This window comes from Molossus molossus, unplaced genomic scaffold, assembly GCF_014108415.1.
Source record: "Molossus molossus isolate mMolMol1 unplaced genomic scaffold, mMolMol1.p scaffold_m16_p_3, whole genome shotgun sequence".
Lineage (NCBI taxonomy): Eukaryota > Metazoa > Chordata > Mammalia > Chiroptera > Molossidae > Molossus > Molossus molossus.
Window position 1 is genome coordinate 79,381,522 of NW_023425366.1, and position 14,342 is coordinate 79,395,863.

Genomic DNA, 14,342 nt, shown 5'->3' on the forward strand with positions numbered 1-14,342 from the left:
TATCTGTACAAAAAATGGAAAAATATCCTTGGGTGAGGATTAAAAAAAAAAAAAAAAAATGTTTCTTCTTTTTCCCCCACTGATTCCCTCCTCCCCCTCCCTCCCTGCCCTGCCCCCAGCTTTGTTGTCCATGTCCATTGCTCATGCATACATGCATATAAGTTCTGTGGTTTATCTCTCCCCCACCACCCCCTCTTCTGGGGATTGTCAGTCTGTACCCCACTTCCAACTCTCTGCGACTACCCCATTCCTCAGACTATTATGTTCATTATATTCCACAAATAAGTGAGATCATATGATACTTGTCTTTCTCTGTTTGGCTTGTTTCACTTAGGATAATACATTCCAGGTCCCTCCATGTCATCTCAAAGGATAAGAGATCTTTCTTTCTTACAGCTGCATAGTACTCCATTGTGTATATGTACCACTGCGTTTTTATCCATTCGTCTACTGATGGACACTTGGGCTGTTTCCAGATCTTAGCTATTGTAAATAGTGCTGCTACAAACATGGGGGTACATATATTCTTTCTGATTGGTGTTTCAGGCTTCTTAGGGTATTTTCCTAGAAGTGGGATCACTTGGACAAATGGAAGTTCAATTTTTAATTTTTTTTTTAAATTTTTTGAGGTAACACCATATTGTTTTCCATAGTGACAGCACCAGTCTGCATTCCCACTAGCAGTGTACTAGGGTCCACTTTTCTCTACACCCTCACCAACAGTTGTTGTTTGATGATTTGTTGATGGCAGCCATTCTGACAGGTGTGAGGTGATACCTCATTGTTGTTTTAATTTGCATCTCTCAGATGATAAGTGATGTTGAGCATTTCTTCATATTTCTCTTAGTCATTTGTATGTCCTGTTTGGAGAGGTGTCTATTTAGTTCCTTTGCCCTTTTTTTTTTTTTTTAATCCTCACCTGAGGACATTTTTCCATTTTTTGTTCAGACAGAGTGGGAGGGAGAGAGAGAAAGAGAGAGAGAGAGAGAAACATCGATGTGAAAGGGACACATCAAGTGGCCGCCACCCGCCCGACCAACCGGGGCCAGGGACAAACTCCAACCGAGGTACGTTCCTTTAGCGGAAACTGAACCCGGTTCTCTCTGGACCGCAGGCCGAACCTCTAACCACTGAACCAAACAGGGCAGGGCCCTCTGTCCATTTTTTAATTGGGTTCTTTGTCTTCCTTTTGTTGAGTTGTATAAGTACTCAATATATTGGAAATTAGCCCATTATCTGATATATCATTGGCAATTATACTCTCCTATACAGTGGGTAGCCTTTCCGTTGTGATGATTGTATCTTTCACTGTGCAGAAGCTTTTGAGTTTGATGTAGTCCCATGTGTTCATTTTCTCCTGTGTTTCTATTGCCTTAGGTGATGTATCAGTGAAAATTCTGCTGTGTATGATGTCTGAAATTTTGTTGCTTACAGTTTCTTCTAGGATTTTTATGGATTCACGAGTCACATTTAAGTCTTTTATCCATTTTGAGTTTATTCTTTTGGATGGTGTAAGTTGGTGGTCTAGTTTAATTTTTTTGCATGTAGCTGTCCAATTTTCCCAGCAACATTTATTAAAGAGGCTGTCCTTACTGCACTCTATGCTCTTGCCAACTTTGTCAAATATTAATTGAGCATATTGCCTTGGGTCCATTTCTGGGTTTTCTGTTCTGTTCCGCTGGTCTATATACCTGTTCTTGTGCCAGTATCAGGCTGTTTTGATTACAGTGGCTTTGTAGTAAAACCTGAAAACTGGTAATGTGATTCCTCCAACTTTGTTCTTCTTTTTCAAGATTGCTGTGGCTATTCAAGGTCTTTTTTGGTTCCATATGAACTTTTGAAGTATTTGTTCTAATTCTGTGAAGTATGTCATTGGTATTTTGATGGAGATTGCATTGGATCTATAGATTGCTTTGGGTAGTATGGACATTTTAATGATGTTGATTCTTCCAATCCATGAACAGGGTATGTGCTTCCACTTTTTTATATCTTCCTCAAGTTTTTTTTTCAATAATCTGTAGTTTTCTGCGAATAGATTCTTTATTTCTTTGGTTAAGTTTATTCCTGTGTATCTTAATTGATTTTGCCACAATGGTAAATGGGATTGTTTTCTTAGTTTCTCTTTCTGTGAGTTCATCATTGGTGTATAAGAATGCCATCTATTTCTTGACGTTAATTTTGTATCCTGCTACTTTTCCAAGTTTATTTATTAAGTCTAGTAAATTTTTGATGGAGACTTTGGGATTTTCTACATATAGTATCCTGTCATCTGTGAATAATGACAGTTTCACTTCTTTTTTCCAATTTGGATCCCTTTTATTTATTTATTGTTTTCCTGTCTGATTGCTGTGACTAAGACTTCCAGTACTATGTTAAATAAGAGTGGCGAATTTGAGCATCCTTGCCTTGTTCCAACCAGTGGGATTTTTTATTCCGCTGAGGTTTACAACCTGAGGTTCATTGAGTAATTTAAACTAATAGTCAATAAACAGGAAAAAGCTCTGGGATAACTGAATCTTTGCTTGGCCTGCAATTCTACCCAGGAAAGTCAGACTAGACATTGGTGTTTAGTGTGGTCCCTTCCATACTCATCCAGAGTAATGATATGAGGAAGCTAAACAACATGAGTAAAGATATAGAAACAATGAAAATCAACCAATTGGAAATGAAAAACCACCAGGACAAAATGAAGAATGACATAGCAAAAATAAAGACCACATTGAAAGGAATAACCAGCAGATTAAAGGAGGCCTAAACTCTATCTCTGATAACTTGCTTAACTCCATTTCACTAATCTCTTCTTCTGTAGAATTCTCTTGTTCTTTCATTTAGGATTTGTTTTTGTTCCACCATTTTGGCTGTCTCCACAGGGTTTGGAACCTGCCAAATTTCCCCTATGAGTGTTGTTGTTTCATTGATTGTGGCTCCCTCTGCTGAGTTTGAATGAGTATGGAAGGGACCACTCTAAACATTGGCTCAATAAATTAGAAGACTGGATAGAAAAAATCACACAATCAGAGAACGAAAAAGAAAAAACAATTAAAAAACAGGAAGACAGCCTAAGAGAACTGTGGAACAATGTGAAATGTAACAATATCTCTGTCACAGGAGTTCCAGAAGAAGAAGAAAATGAGTAAGGGTTAGAGAATATATTTGAAGAAAGAGTGACAGAAAAACTTCCCTAACTTGGTGAAGGAAAAAAGCATACAAGTTCAGGAAGCACAGAGAGCCCCAAGTAAGAAGAACCCAAGGAGGCCTACACCAAGACACATCGAAATTAAAATGCCAACAATGACAGACAATGAGAGAATCTTAAAGGCAGCAAGAGAAAAACAACAGGTTAACAACAAAGGAGCTTTCAATAGGCTGTGAGCTGATTTCTCAAGAGAAACATGGTAGTCCAGAAGGGAATAGCATGAAGTAATCAAAGTCATGAAAAACAAGGATTGGAATCTAAGACTACTCTACCCAGCAAGGATATCATTCAAAATAGAAGGTGAAATAAAGAGTTTCCCAGACAATTAAAAAACAAAACAAAACAAAAAACAGCCAAGGGAATAGATTAGCACCAAACCAGCACGTCAAGAAAAGTTAAAAAGATTACTATAATAAGCAGAAGAAATAGAGAGAGAAACATAGCAATAATAAATTTAAAATGGTAATAAATAAGTACATATCAATAACCTTAAATGTAAATGGATTAAACACTCCAATCTAAAGACACAGAGTAGCTGAATAAATAAGAAAGCATGACTCTTTCTTATCCATTCAGCTACATATGTTGTTTACAAGAGACACACCTCACAACAAAAGACTCATACAGGTTGGAATTGAAGGAATAGAAAAGATTTTCCAAGCAAATGAAAATGAGAAAAAAAAAAACCTGGTGTAGCAATACTCATATCTGATAAAAACAGACTTCAAAATGAAGGCCATAACTAAAGACAAAGAAGGCCACTACATAATATTGAAAGGATCTATCCAACAGGAGGATATAACCTGGGTAAACATATATTCACCCAACATAGGAGCACCAAAATACATTTTAAAAACTTCTGGAGAACTTCAAAGGAGAAATTGACATCAATACAAGCACAGCAGGGGACATCGACTCCCTGCTGACATCACAGGATAGATCCTCTAGACAAAACATTAACAGGAAAACACAGATTCTAAATGATGCACTAGATCAAATGGATTTAGTAGATATCTACTGAGAATTACTACACAAAACTGCAGAATTCACATTCTTCTCAAGTACACATGGGACATTCTCAAAGATAGACCACATTTTAGGACACAAACTAAGTCTCTACAAGTTCAAAAAGATTAAAACCATTTCAAGCATCTTCTCAGAACATGATGACATAAAACTAAAAATTAATTACAATAAAAACACTAAAAAACATTCAAACACATGCAGGCTAAATAGCATGCTATTAAACAATTACTGGGTTACCAAGGAGATCAAGGAAGATATAAAAAAAAATTCCTGAAAATTAACACACCACAAAACAAAATCTGTGGGACACAGCAAAAGCAGTTCTGAGAGGAAAATTCATAGCACTGCTGGCCTATGCAAGAAACAAGAAAAAATTATACTTGACTATCTAACACTACAACTTAAATAACTAGAAAGTAAACAAAAAAGAAAAAAAACAGAGCAAATGGAGGGGAAAAAATAGTAAAAGTCAGAGCAGAAATAGTTGACGTAAAGACTAAAAAACCAATTCAAAAGATCAATGAAACAAAGAACTAGTTCTTTGAAAAGATAAACACTAATGAACTTTTAGCCAGATTCACCAGGAAACAAAGAGAGAGGTCCCAAATAAATAAAATCAGAAACAAAAAAGAAGTAACAACTGACACCACAGAAATACAAAGGATTGTTAGAAAATACTATGAACAATTCTATGCCAACAAATGGGTCAACCTTGGTGAAATGGACAAATTTGTAGAATCACACAGTCTTCCAAAACTAAACTGGGAAGAGACAGAAAACTTGAAAGACCAATATTAACTAAGGAAATTGAAGGTGTAATTAATAAGCTCTCAGCAAACAAAAGCCCATGTCTAGATGGCTTCACAGGGGAGTTTTCCCAAACATTTAATGAAGAACTAACACCCGTTTTCCTCAAAATATTCCAAAAAATTTCAAGAAGAAGGAAGACTTCCAAGCTTTCTTTATTGGCCAGCATAATCCTAATTCCAAAACCAGATAAATATACTACAAAGAAATAAAACTACAGGTCAGAATTCCTGATAAATATAGATGCCAAAATCCTCAATAAAATATTAGCAAATTGGATCCAGCAATACATTAAAAAATTTATTCACCATGACAAAGGAGAATTCATCCCAGGGATGCAAGTCTGGTACAGTATTAACAAATCAATAAATGTAATACACCACATAAACAAAACGAAACAAACAAACAAAAACATATGATCATATCAATTGATGCTGAAAAAGCATTTGACAAAATCCAGTATCCATTTCTGATAAAAATGCTCAGCAAAGTGGGAACAGAGGGATCATATCTCAACATAATAAAGGCTTATATGAAAGACCTACAGCCAACATCATACTCAAAGGGCAGAAACTAAAGGCATTTCCCTTAAGAACAGGAACAATACAGGGATGCCCACTTTTGCCACTCTTATTTAATATAGAACTGGAAGTCTTAGACACAGCAATCAGACAGGAAGAAAAAATAAAAGGGATCCAAATTGGGAAGGAGAAAGTGAAACTGTCATTATTCACAGATGACATGATACTATACATAGAAAACCCCAAAGACTCCATCAAGTATCTACTAGATTTAGTAAATAAATTGGGCAAAGTAGCAGAATACAAAATTTACATCCAGAAATCAATGGCATTCTTATATACCAATAATGAACACTCAGAAAGGGAAACCAGAAAAACAATCTCATTTACCATTGCAACAAAAAAATAAAATAAAATACCTAGGCATAAACTTAACCAAGTAGGCAAAAGACCTGTTCTCAGAAAATTACAGGACATTGGAAAAAGAAATAGAGAAAGATATAAAAAAAAGTGGAACCATATACCACTGGATTGGAAAAATCAATATCATTATAATGTCTATACTACCTAAAGCAATCTATAGATTCAATGCAATCCCTATTAAAGTACCAACAGCATATTTCACAGATCTAGAACAAATACTCCAAAAGTGTATATGGAACCATAAAAGACCCCAAATAGCCACAGCAATTTTGAAAAAGAAGAACAAAGTGGGATGGACCACAATACCAGATATTAACTATACTACAAAGCCATCATAATCAAAACAGCCTATGCTGGCACAAGAATAGGCCTTTAGATCAATGGAACAGAAGACAGAACCCAGATATTGACTTGAGACAATATTCATAATAAATATTTGACAAAGGTTGCAAGAGCATACAATGGAGTGAAGACAGCCTCTTTAATAAATAGTGTTGAGAAAATTGGACAGCTACATGCAAAAAAAAAAAAAAAAAAAAATGAAACCAGACCACCAACTTATACCATACACAAGAATAAACTCAAAATGAATAAAAGACATAAATGTAACATGTGAAACCATAAAAATCTTTTAAAAAAATGTAGGCAGAAAAATCAGACATCATATGTAGTAGAATTTTCACTGATACATTGCCTAGGGCAAGAGAAACAAAGAAAAAATTAATAAATGGGACTACATCTAACTAAAAAGCTTCTGCATGCAAAAGAAACCAGCATTGAAATGAAAAGGGAACCCACTTTCTGGGAGAACATATTTGCCAATGGTAAATCAGATAAGGGGTTAATATCCAAAATATATAGAGTACTCATACAACTCAACAAAAGGAACACAAAGAATCCCATTAAAAAATGGGCAGAGTACATGAATAGACACTCCTACAGACAGGACATACAAAAGGCCAGGAGACATATGAAAAAATGCTCGACATCTCTAATCATCAGAGAGATGCAAATTAAAATGACTATGAGATATCACCTCACACCTGCCAGAAGGGTGACCATCACTAGGTCCTCAAACAACAAATGCTGGTGAGGTTGTAGACAAACGGGTACTCTAGCACACTGCTGGTGGGAATGCAGACTGGTGCAGTCACTGTGGAAAACAATATGGTATTTCCTCAAAAAATTAAAAGTGGAGCCCTGGCCAGTTTGGCTCAGCGGTTGAGCATTGACCTGTGGACCAGAGAGTCCCGGGTTCGGTTCCCGCTAGGGGCATGTACCACCAAATAAATAAATAAGTAAATAAATAAGTAAATAAATAAATAAATAAATAAATAAATAAATAAAAGTGGAACTGCCATTTGACCCAGTGATTCCACTTCTTGGAATATATCCTAAGAAACCTGAAACACCAATCAGGAAGAATATATGCACCCCTATGTTCAGAGCAGCGCTATTTACAATAGTTAAGATCTGGAAACAGCCGATCAATAGATGAGTGGATAAAAAAAATAAAAAAATTTAAAAAAGTATAGTACCTTTATAAAATGGAATACTATGTAGATGTAAGAAAGAAAGATCTCTTATCCTTTGAGACAACATGGAGGGACCTGGAGGATATTATGCTAAGCAAGATAAGCCAGTCAAAGAAAGATAAGTACCAGATGATCTCACTTACTTGTGGAATATAATTAACAAAATAAGCTGTCTACCAAAAGAGAACCAGAGTCATGGATGTGGGGAACAGACTAACAAACTTCAGAGGGATGGGGGATGGGAGGAGTGGGAAGAGATGTACCAAAAAACTTATATGCATATATGCACAAGCAATGGACATAGACATTAAGCTGGAGAAAGCAGAAGGGGTGTGGGAGCCGGGAGGAGGGGGTCAATGAGGGGAAAGGGGGCAATCTGTAATACTTTTAACAATTAAAAAGAAATCATGTTCTCAACTATGTCACTGATACTCATTGAATGTGGACATTCCTTTCTCCTTAGGAAGAACAAATGCTTCCTGAGGACAGAAGTTCCAATTTATTACCCATTGTTTTATCTTACCTGAGCTATATTTATTGCATTCTGGATCCGCTCATCTTTTTCATGCTCCTTAGTTTTTTGTAATGTTTGCCATATTTGGGTTCTAAGTCCATCTTGTTCTTCATCTCCCCGAAGTTCCCATAACATTTTCACCAGGTTATACACTAGGCCATAGTATCCAGTCCATACCACTTTATCACCTATTTAAAAAGAAATTATCTTTGGGAAAATATCATTTTATTCATCTTACTAATATAGAAAAAGAAGGAATGATTTTAGTAATATTTTAAAGCTTGCAATTCTGAACTTTGTACTCTTCACTGCTTTTACTTCTTTAATTTTAAAAGCTCGCAGATCATTTTAAAATTGCTAACCATATGAAAAGATGGACTGCACTTAAATAATATCATACCTCATAAATTTAAAACTTAAACAGGTACTAAAAACAAATCTTTGGAATACAAGTAAAGAGGAATTTGTTCAAGGCAATATGAATACTTAGACCACCATGGTTGATTTTTACAATAAATCAGAGAAACAGGAGAAAAATCACTGGCTGTTATAATAATGATCGAAATCTATAAAACATGGCATTTGAACCAAGAAGAAAACTTTGAAAACAATGTGAGAAACAAACAAAAATTTCTGATACAATTATAGGCTGTAAGATTTTTTCCTAATAACAGATACATACGTCAATTGAAATAAGGAAAAGAGAGTAATGAATCCAGGGAGAGAAAAAAAATCTAAGACACTTCTAAAACTTATATACCAATTAGCAATTTATATAAATTATCCAGTTCTACTTTTAAAATGTGCATTTCCCTTGCAGAAAAGAGAAAGAAGTTTCTCTTTACTTTTTATCTTAATTATTTCTTACTTAGATGGTATATTGCTATGCAATACTATCCAGGAAGAGAAAATTCTAATTTAGGCAGTGTGGGTATAAATAGACTTGGAAAATGAAATAATACAGTCTTAAAGGGAATATGAACTTAATTAGCCATGATAGTACTGAGTATAAATAAAGCAGGGAAGAGAAGGTTCAGAAAGGGAGATGGAAAAGTTTTAAAGCCCAAAAAATTCTGTATTGTATTTCATCCTAGATCCTGGTGATAACTTGTATGATATTGGAACTCATCAATGCCCTTCTTGAAAAGTCACAATATAAAAAGTTATAATCCTCAACTTTTCGTAATTCAAACTGGAATTTTATAATCCAGTTTAATAATAATAGTCACTATTATTATAACTAGAATAGTTGGGAGTACCTACTATGTGCCCTTATTTTAGTCCTCATTACAACCCTGTTATGTAGACCCTATTATTCTTAGACTAATAGAAGAGAACATGTGAGCTTCAAGTTGGTTTGAAAGTTCCTAGCATCATGCAGCTGATGAGTGATGGAGCCAGGTTAAGGTCTGATCATATTCCATGCAGCACAGCCTCTCCAATTCAGACAAGTACTTTTCTTTTCAATCCCCACTTCTATTTCATTCATAGGAGAGGAAGAGACTAGAAGGTAGAAGGAGAAGGCAGAAGAGAAAATATGTACACATTTTGGAAATGGGAGTAGATGTCAGCTTCAGAACTTAAGACACCTTCCACCCTTTCTGTTGTTGATACTTTAGAAGAGAAAGTATAAGCCACAAATACAAAGCTATAATTACACAGCCAAATCTTTTTTTATTTTTTATTTGAATTTATTGAGATCACATTAGTTAATAAAATTATATAGGTTTCAAGTATACAATTCTATAGTAAATCACTTGTATATTGTATATATGTGGAATTGAATGGACAAATTAAATGAACAAACAAAATTAAAACAAATTAAAAAATACAAAGAACAGATTGACAGCTGTTGGGGGAGGGGAGTTGAGTGGCTAGGTAGAAAGGTGAAGGGATTAAGCAAAACAACAAACTCATAGACACATTTTCCTGAGAGAAGGGGGGTAAAGGAGGAATAAATGGTGATGGAAGGGTGACTTTGGTGATAAATGGTGACTTTGGATGGTGGTCAAGTCTTTTAAAAACATAATTTTTCCTCATAAAATCTTTATTAGTGAAAATTAGTATACTGCTATATTTGAAGTTATGTACAGGGAGTGATATCAACAAGAAGGTGAAAGAGTAAGTCCCCTGTCTTCATCCCCCTACAGAAACACAATTTGACAGGCGCCCAAGAACAAAAGTGCCTTTTGGATAACCTTGGTATTCAGATAGAAGGTTGGGAAACCCCAGTAAAGCCCAAGATTGAGGAGGGCCATTTTGATAAGGCAGGTCTGGACCCAGGTATCAGGCCTGATGCCAGTGATGTAGTCCCAGCTGTGGACCTGGAAGCACCCTTGTCCACCTGTGAACTCAGCTCTAGTCCTGCTTGTCCACAGTCCTGCTACCAGCCTCATCCACTGAAGGACCAGAAGGACCCATGCCTATTGGTACCCTTAGTAAGAGGCCCACTGAGTATGAACCTGAAGCGTGGACACTGAGAGCAGCTCCGTAACCTGAATCCTGCCTCACTCTACCATAGTCTAGAGGAAGTTCTGTCCACCCAGGAACCCACCCAGGAACCCACCCATGGAGCACCACTCCCCTCTCCCCCCCGCCAATGGACCTGACAGGAGCATGCTCAGGAACCTAGTGACAGGCCCAAGGTCTGCAGACCCAGAAGTGGTCCCATAACCAGGATCCCGCCCTGCTCAACCACAGTTCTGGAGGTGGTCCATCTGCTCAGGGACTCAGCAGGAAACATGCTCACTCATGCCCACTGACTCCCAGCAGAGAGGGTGCTCAAAGAGGAAGATAATGAGGATCTCAAAACTGAGCTGAGATAGAGAGTTCATATTAGAAACAGATAAAGTAAAGCAAATAAGAATAAATGGGGTCAGTTAAATGGTAGACATTTGAACAAAACAGGAATGTTGTATTTGTTCAATGAAATGTTATGTCTATTCAAGCAATAAACTGGGAAACCAATATGGGAGTTTTATGAGGTAATCTGGCTCTTTACTGTGATGAGCAGCAGGAGACTGGACAGTAAAGGAGAAACCTAAGACACGTGGAGAAGCTCTGAGAAGACTCCCTCGCCGTGGAGGAAAAGGAAGGAATGCAAGTGAAAAGGAAACATACGGGTTTAAGCTCAGGAAACTGAAACAATAATAAAATCATTTGGAGAAATGCAATTATATAGAAGAGCCTATTTGGAAAGAAAGAAAACAAATATTATTTGGAAACTCTGACATGGTCGGATGTGAGGGAAATCTCTTTTTAGTTTCCTGTAGCTTGTTGTAAAAAATGTAGCTAACATTCAAGTAAAATAGCAGAAATTAAACTACGTATTTGGGAGTAATTAGCAAAAAAATAAGGCTTGAGCTCAATATAAATAAATAAATGATTATGTCTTTAATAACCGAGGAATTGTGAAACTCTTAAATAAAAACACAGTTTTTGAACAATATGGTAAGTAAAACATACTGTGAATTTTAATCAATGTATACACTTATTTATATACTCCCAAATTCTTTACATTAAAAAGAACGATTGATAAAAATATATCCAAACCCCTTTCCTCCATATAATTTAAATTTTTGTTTATGGAAGAACAATATTTTATAAGCCTACAATATTTGAATCCTTGAACTGAATATAATGTGCTTTTCGACTCTACAAGGCCAATGATGAATCCATAAAATATATTCTGAGAACTGTTGTCAAACCTCAAAAAACTTTTAAATGCCATTGATTTTCAAAGTGAGCTGTTCACCTGTTGATTTAAACTACAGTGAAGTATTGCTTATGAATATTTGTAGGAAAAAATTTATTACATCCAATTGACTGACAGTTAATGAAGAAAGAACTTTCTAAAAACAGATGGGACGTGTTACAGCTGTCATAAAAGGTACAATGCATTCTAATATGCACATCTCGACATTTGCCAAGAAGCATGCCTGCTATGAAACTCCTCATCCAGGGACCAAACTGTAGCATAAGGCACTCTTCTGTTCTGCTTTGAGTGACCCTGTGGCAGCTATCAAAGATGTCAAAGATGTCACTTCAAATATACTGAGAGAAAATGTGTCTCTTTGCAACTAACCAGGCAGTATCCTAGGACATTAGAAAACTGAACCAAAATAAAATTCTAAATAAATCTTGAAAATTAATTAAGAAAATGTGACATTTAAAAACCAATATTATGATCCTTTTGTTGTAGCTTTATTTTTTGAACTCCTTGGAAGCCTTTAACTTCCAGTCTAGATATTTATATTTTACCTATTCAGTGATTATAAAATACGAATATTTCTATTTATATGAATGAGTATAAACAAGTACAGCCTTTACTATTTTGACAAATCGAACTTGACACAGAATTAGATTTGTCAAATTAGATACAGAATCAACTGTATCTAATTTGACACCACAGAATCAAAGGTAACTTGTATGTAAGGTGTTGTTTAAATGCCATGTAGAGTGACAACAACTAGATCAATGCCAAGAAACCAATGCACAAGAACAAGTCAGCAAGCCAGGCATTTAACAAGTATGTACTGAGTCAATGCTATGTGTCAACCAGTGTTCTATGTACCTAAGAAGAAGACAGTGTCCCTGCTCTCAGGTCACAATTCTAGTGGAGAAAGATAGATAGCTAAGAAAAATACCAGTTCATAATGAGTGTCACAAAAATAGTAGAAGATGGCAATGTGATCAACAATGACTGGGAGAGAGAAAGCCCTCCACAAGGACATGGTTTTCAAGCTAAGATCTGATGAAAAAACGTTAACCATCCAAGGAACTGGGGAAAACTGTTCCCCACATAGGTGATAGAACGTGCAGTCTTTGGACCTACCATACTGTGATAGTTTAGGGAAGGAGAAGAAAGAACAGAACGGATGGAGTACAAGATACCTGGTGGGGAGGGAGTCATGGAACAAGATGGTGTTGGGTAGGCATGCCCTTTGCACACTAAATTATCATGGCCTAGGCTACAGACAGGAGTTTGGATTTTATTTTTGGTGTAATGTAAAGCCAACAAAGCATTTTAAATAAGGAAGGGAACTGATCCACTGGCTTCGTGGTGTAAAATGGATTCTAGAGAGTATAAGGGCAACTTTTAGCCTTTTGCAGTAATCTAGAAGTGATGTGATGATTGCTTGAGCTTGGAAGACTTGCAGTAAAGGAGTGACCATGCCCAAAGAGAGGGTATAGTCTTGATTCAAATGTGGCCATCTAACAAGTTCTGAAAACACACTGAAACCTGAGGATGGCAATAGTAATGAGAAGTAATATTGCTTTTATTATTATTATTATTATCTCTATTTTATATATATATATATATATATATATATATAAAATGTCTCTCAATTTTCACTTATATTTCAACATTTTTTTCTGTACAGATACTGCATATTTTTGTGTAGTTAAATGTTCTAATCGTGTCTTCTTTGATTTATGATTTTGCTGTTTGGGTAGTAAAACTTCTTTCTGATTGAAAATTATAAAGGTACTGTGCTGTATTTTCTTCTGGTTATTTTAAAAGTTTTAATTCATGTGGAAATAATTTTTTAAAGTTATGTGTGGTTATAATGTGTGGTAATTAATTTTTAAAAAGTCAGATGGATAATTAATTATCAAAAGATAATTTATTGATAATCCAAACTTTCCACCAATCTTTGGATTGATGATTTCTGAATTCTTCATTTTAAAAATATAAGTGTGTTTTTTAGAAGACATAGATGAAACCTAGAACTAGAAACCTGAAAATATACCAAAGATAAATCTCCAAACATATCCTACATTAAGCACTAAGAAATAATGTCATTTATCCTCGAGCAAGTAAAAGATGATTACTATAAAAAGTTTTTTAAATAACTTTTTCTACAGTTGTTAATTTTTGGAATTTTATAACTAATATGAAGCCAGGATTCATCAGGTACTTATCTAACTGGTTTAAAATTTCTAGTAATTGCATTAAAAAAATGATATCTAATAAACAAGCATAGACTTAGAAATTAGCCATAATATTTTCTGATATAGATATTCCAAGTAATGCCTAGTAAATCACAAAGCTGTATATTCTGAAAGTGTAATTCTATATTCATCAAACCATGTTACTAGTTGTACTTGACTGTACATACATATTATAACTTTTGTATTGCACAGAGTATTACCAACATTCTTGCAATGCAGGAACACTAAATGTACCATGTTATACCTATGTAAAGATGTGAAGTTTAAAAATAATATAGTTTTTAATAATGACCATTTCAAACTTGTGGCTTAATTGGTTGCCTATGCATAAATTGCCCCTTCTTTCTCCATTCTTGATAAAAGAA

General features: G+C 35.3%; 1 protein-coding gene across 1 annotated transcript in view; it reads right to left on the reverse strand.

Annotated features, from left to right (window-relative positions):
• The window catches only part of TMEM232 (transmembrane protein 232), a gene marked incomplete at its 5' end in the record, with an annotated part of 164,059 nt that overhangs the window by 107,583 nt on the left and 42,134 nt on the right, over positions 1–14,342 (reverse strand). The window contains one exon of the mRNA XM_036279698.1: positions 8,032–8,210. Coding sequence (XP_036135591.1) covers positions 8,032–8,210 — 179 coding nt within the window. The remainder of the gene's footprint in view (positions 1–8,031; positions 8,211–14,342) is intronic.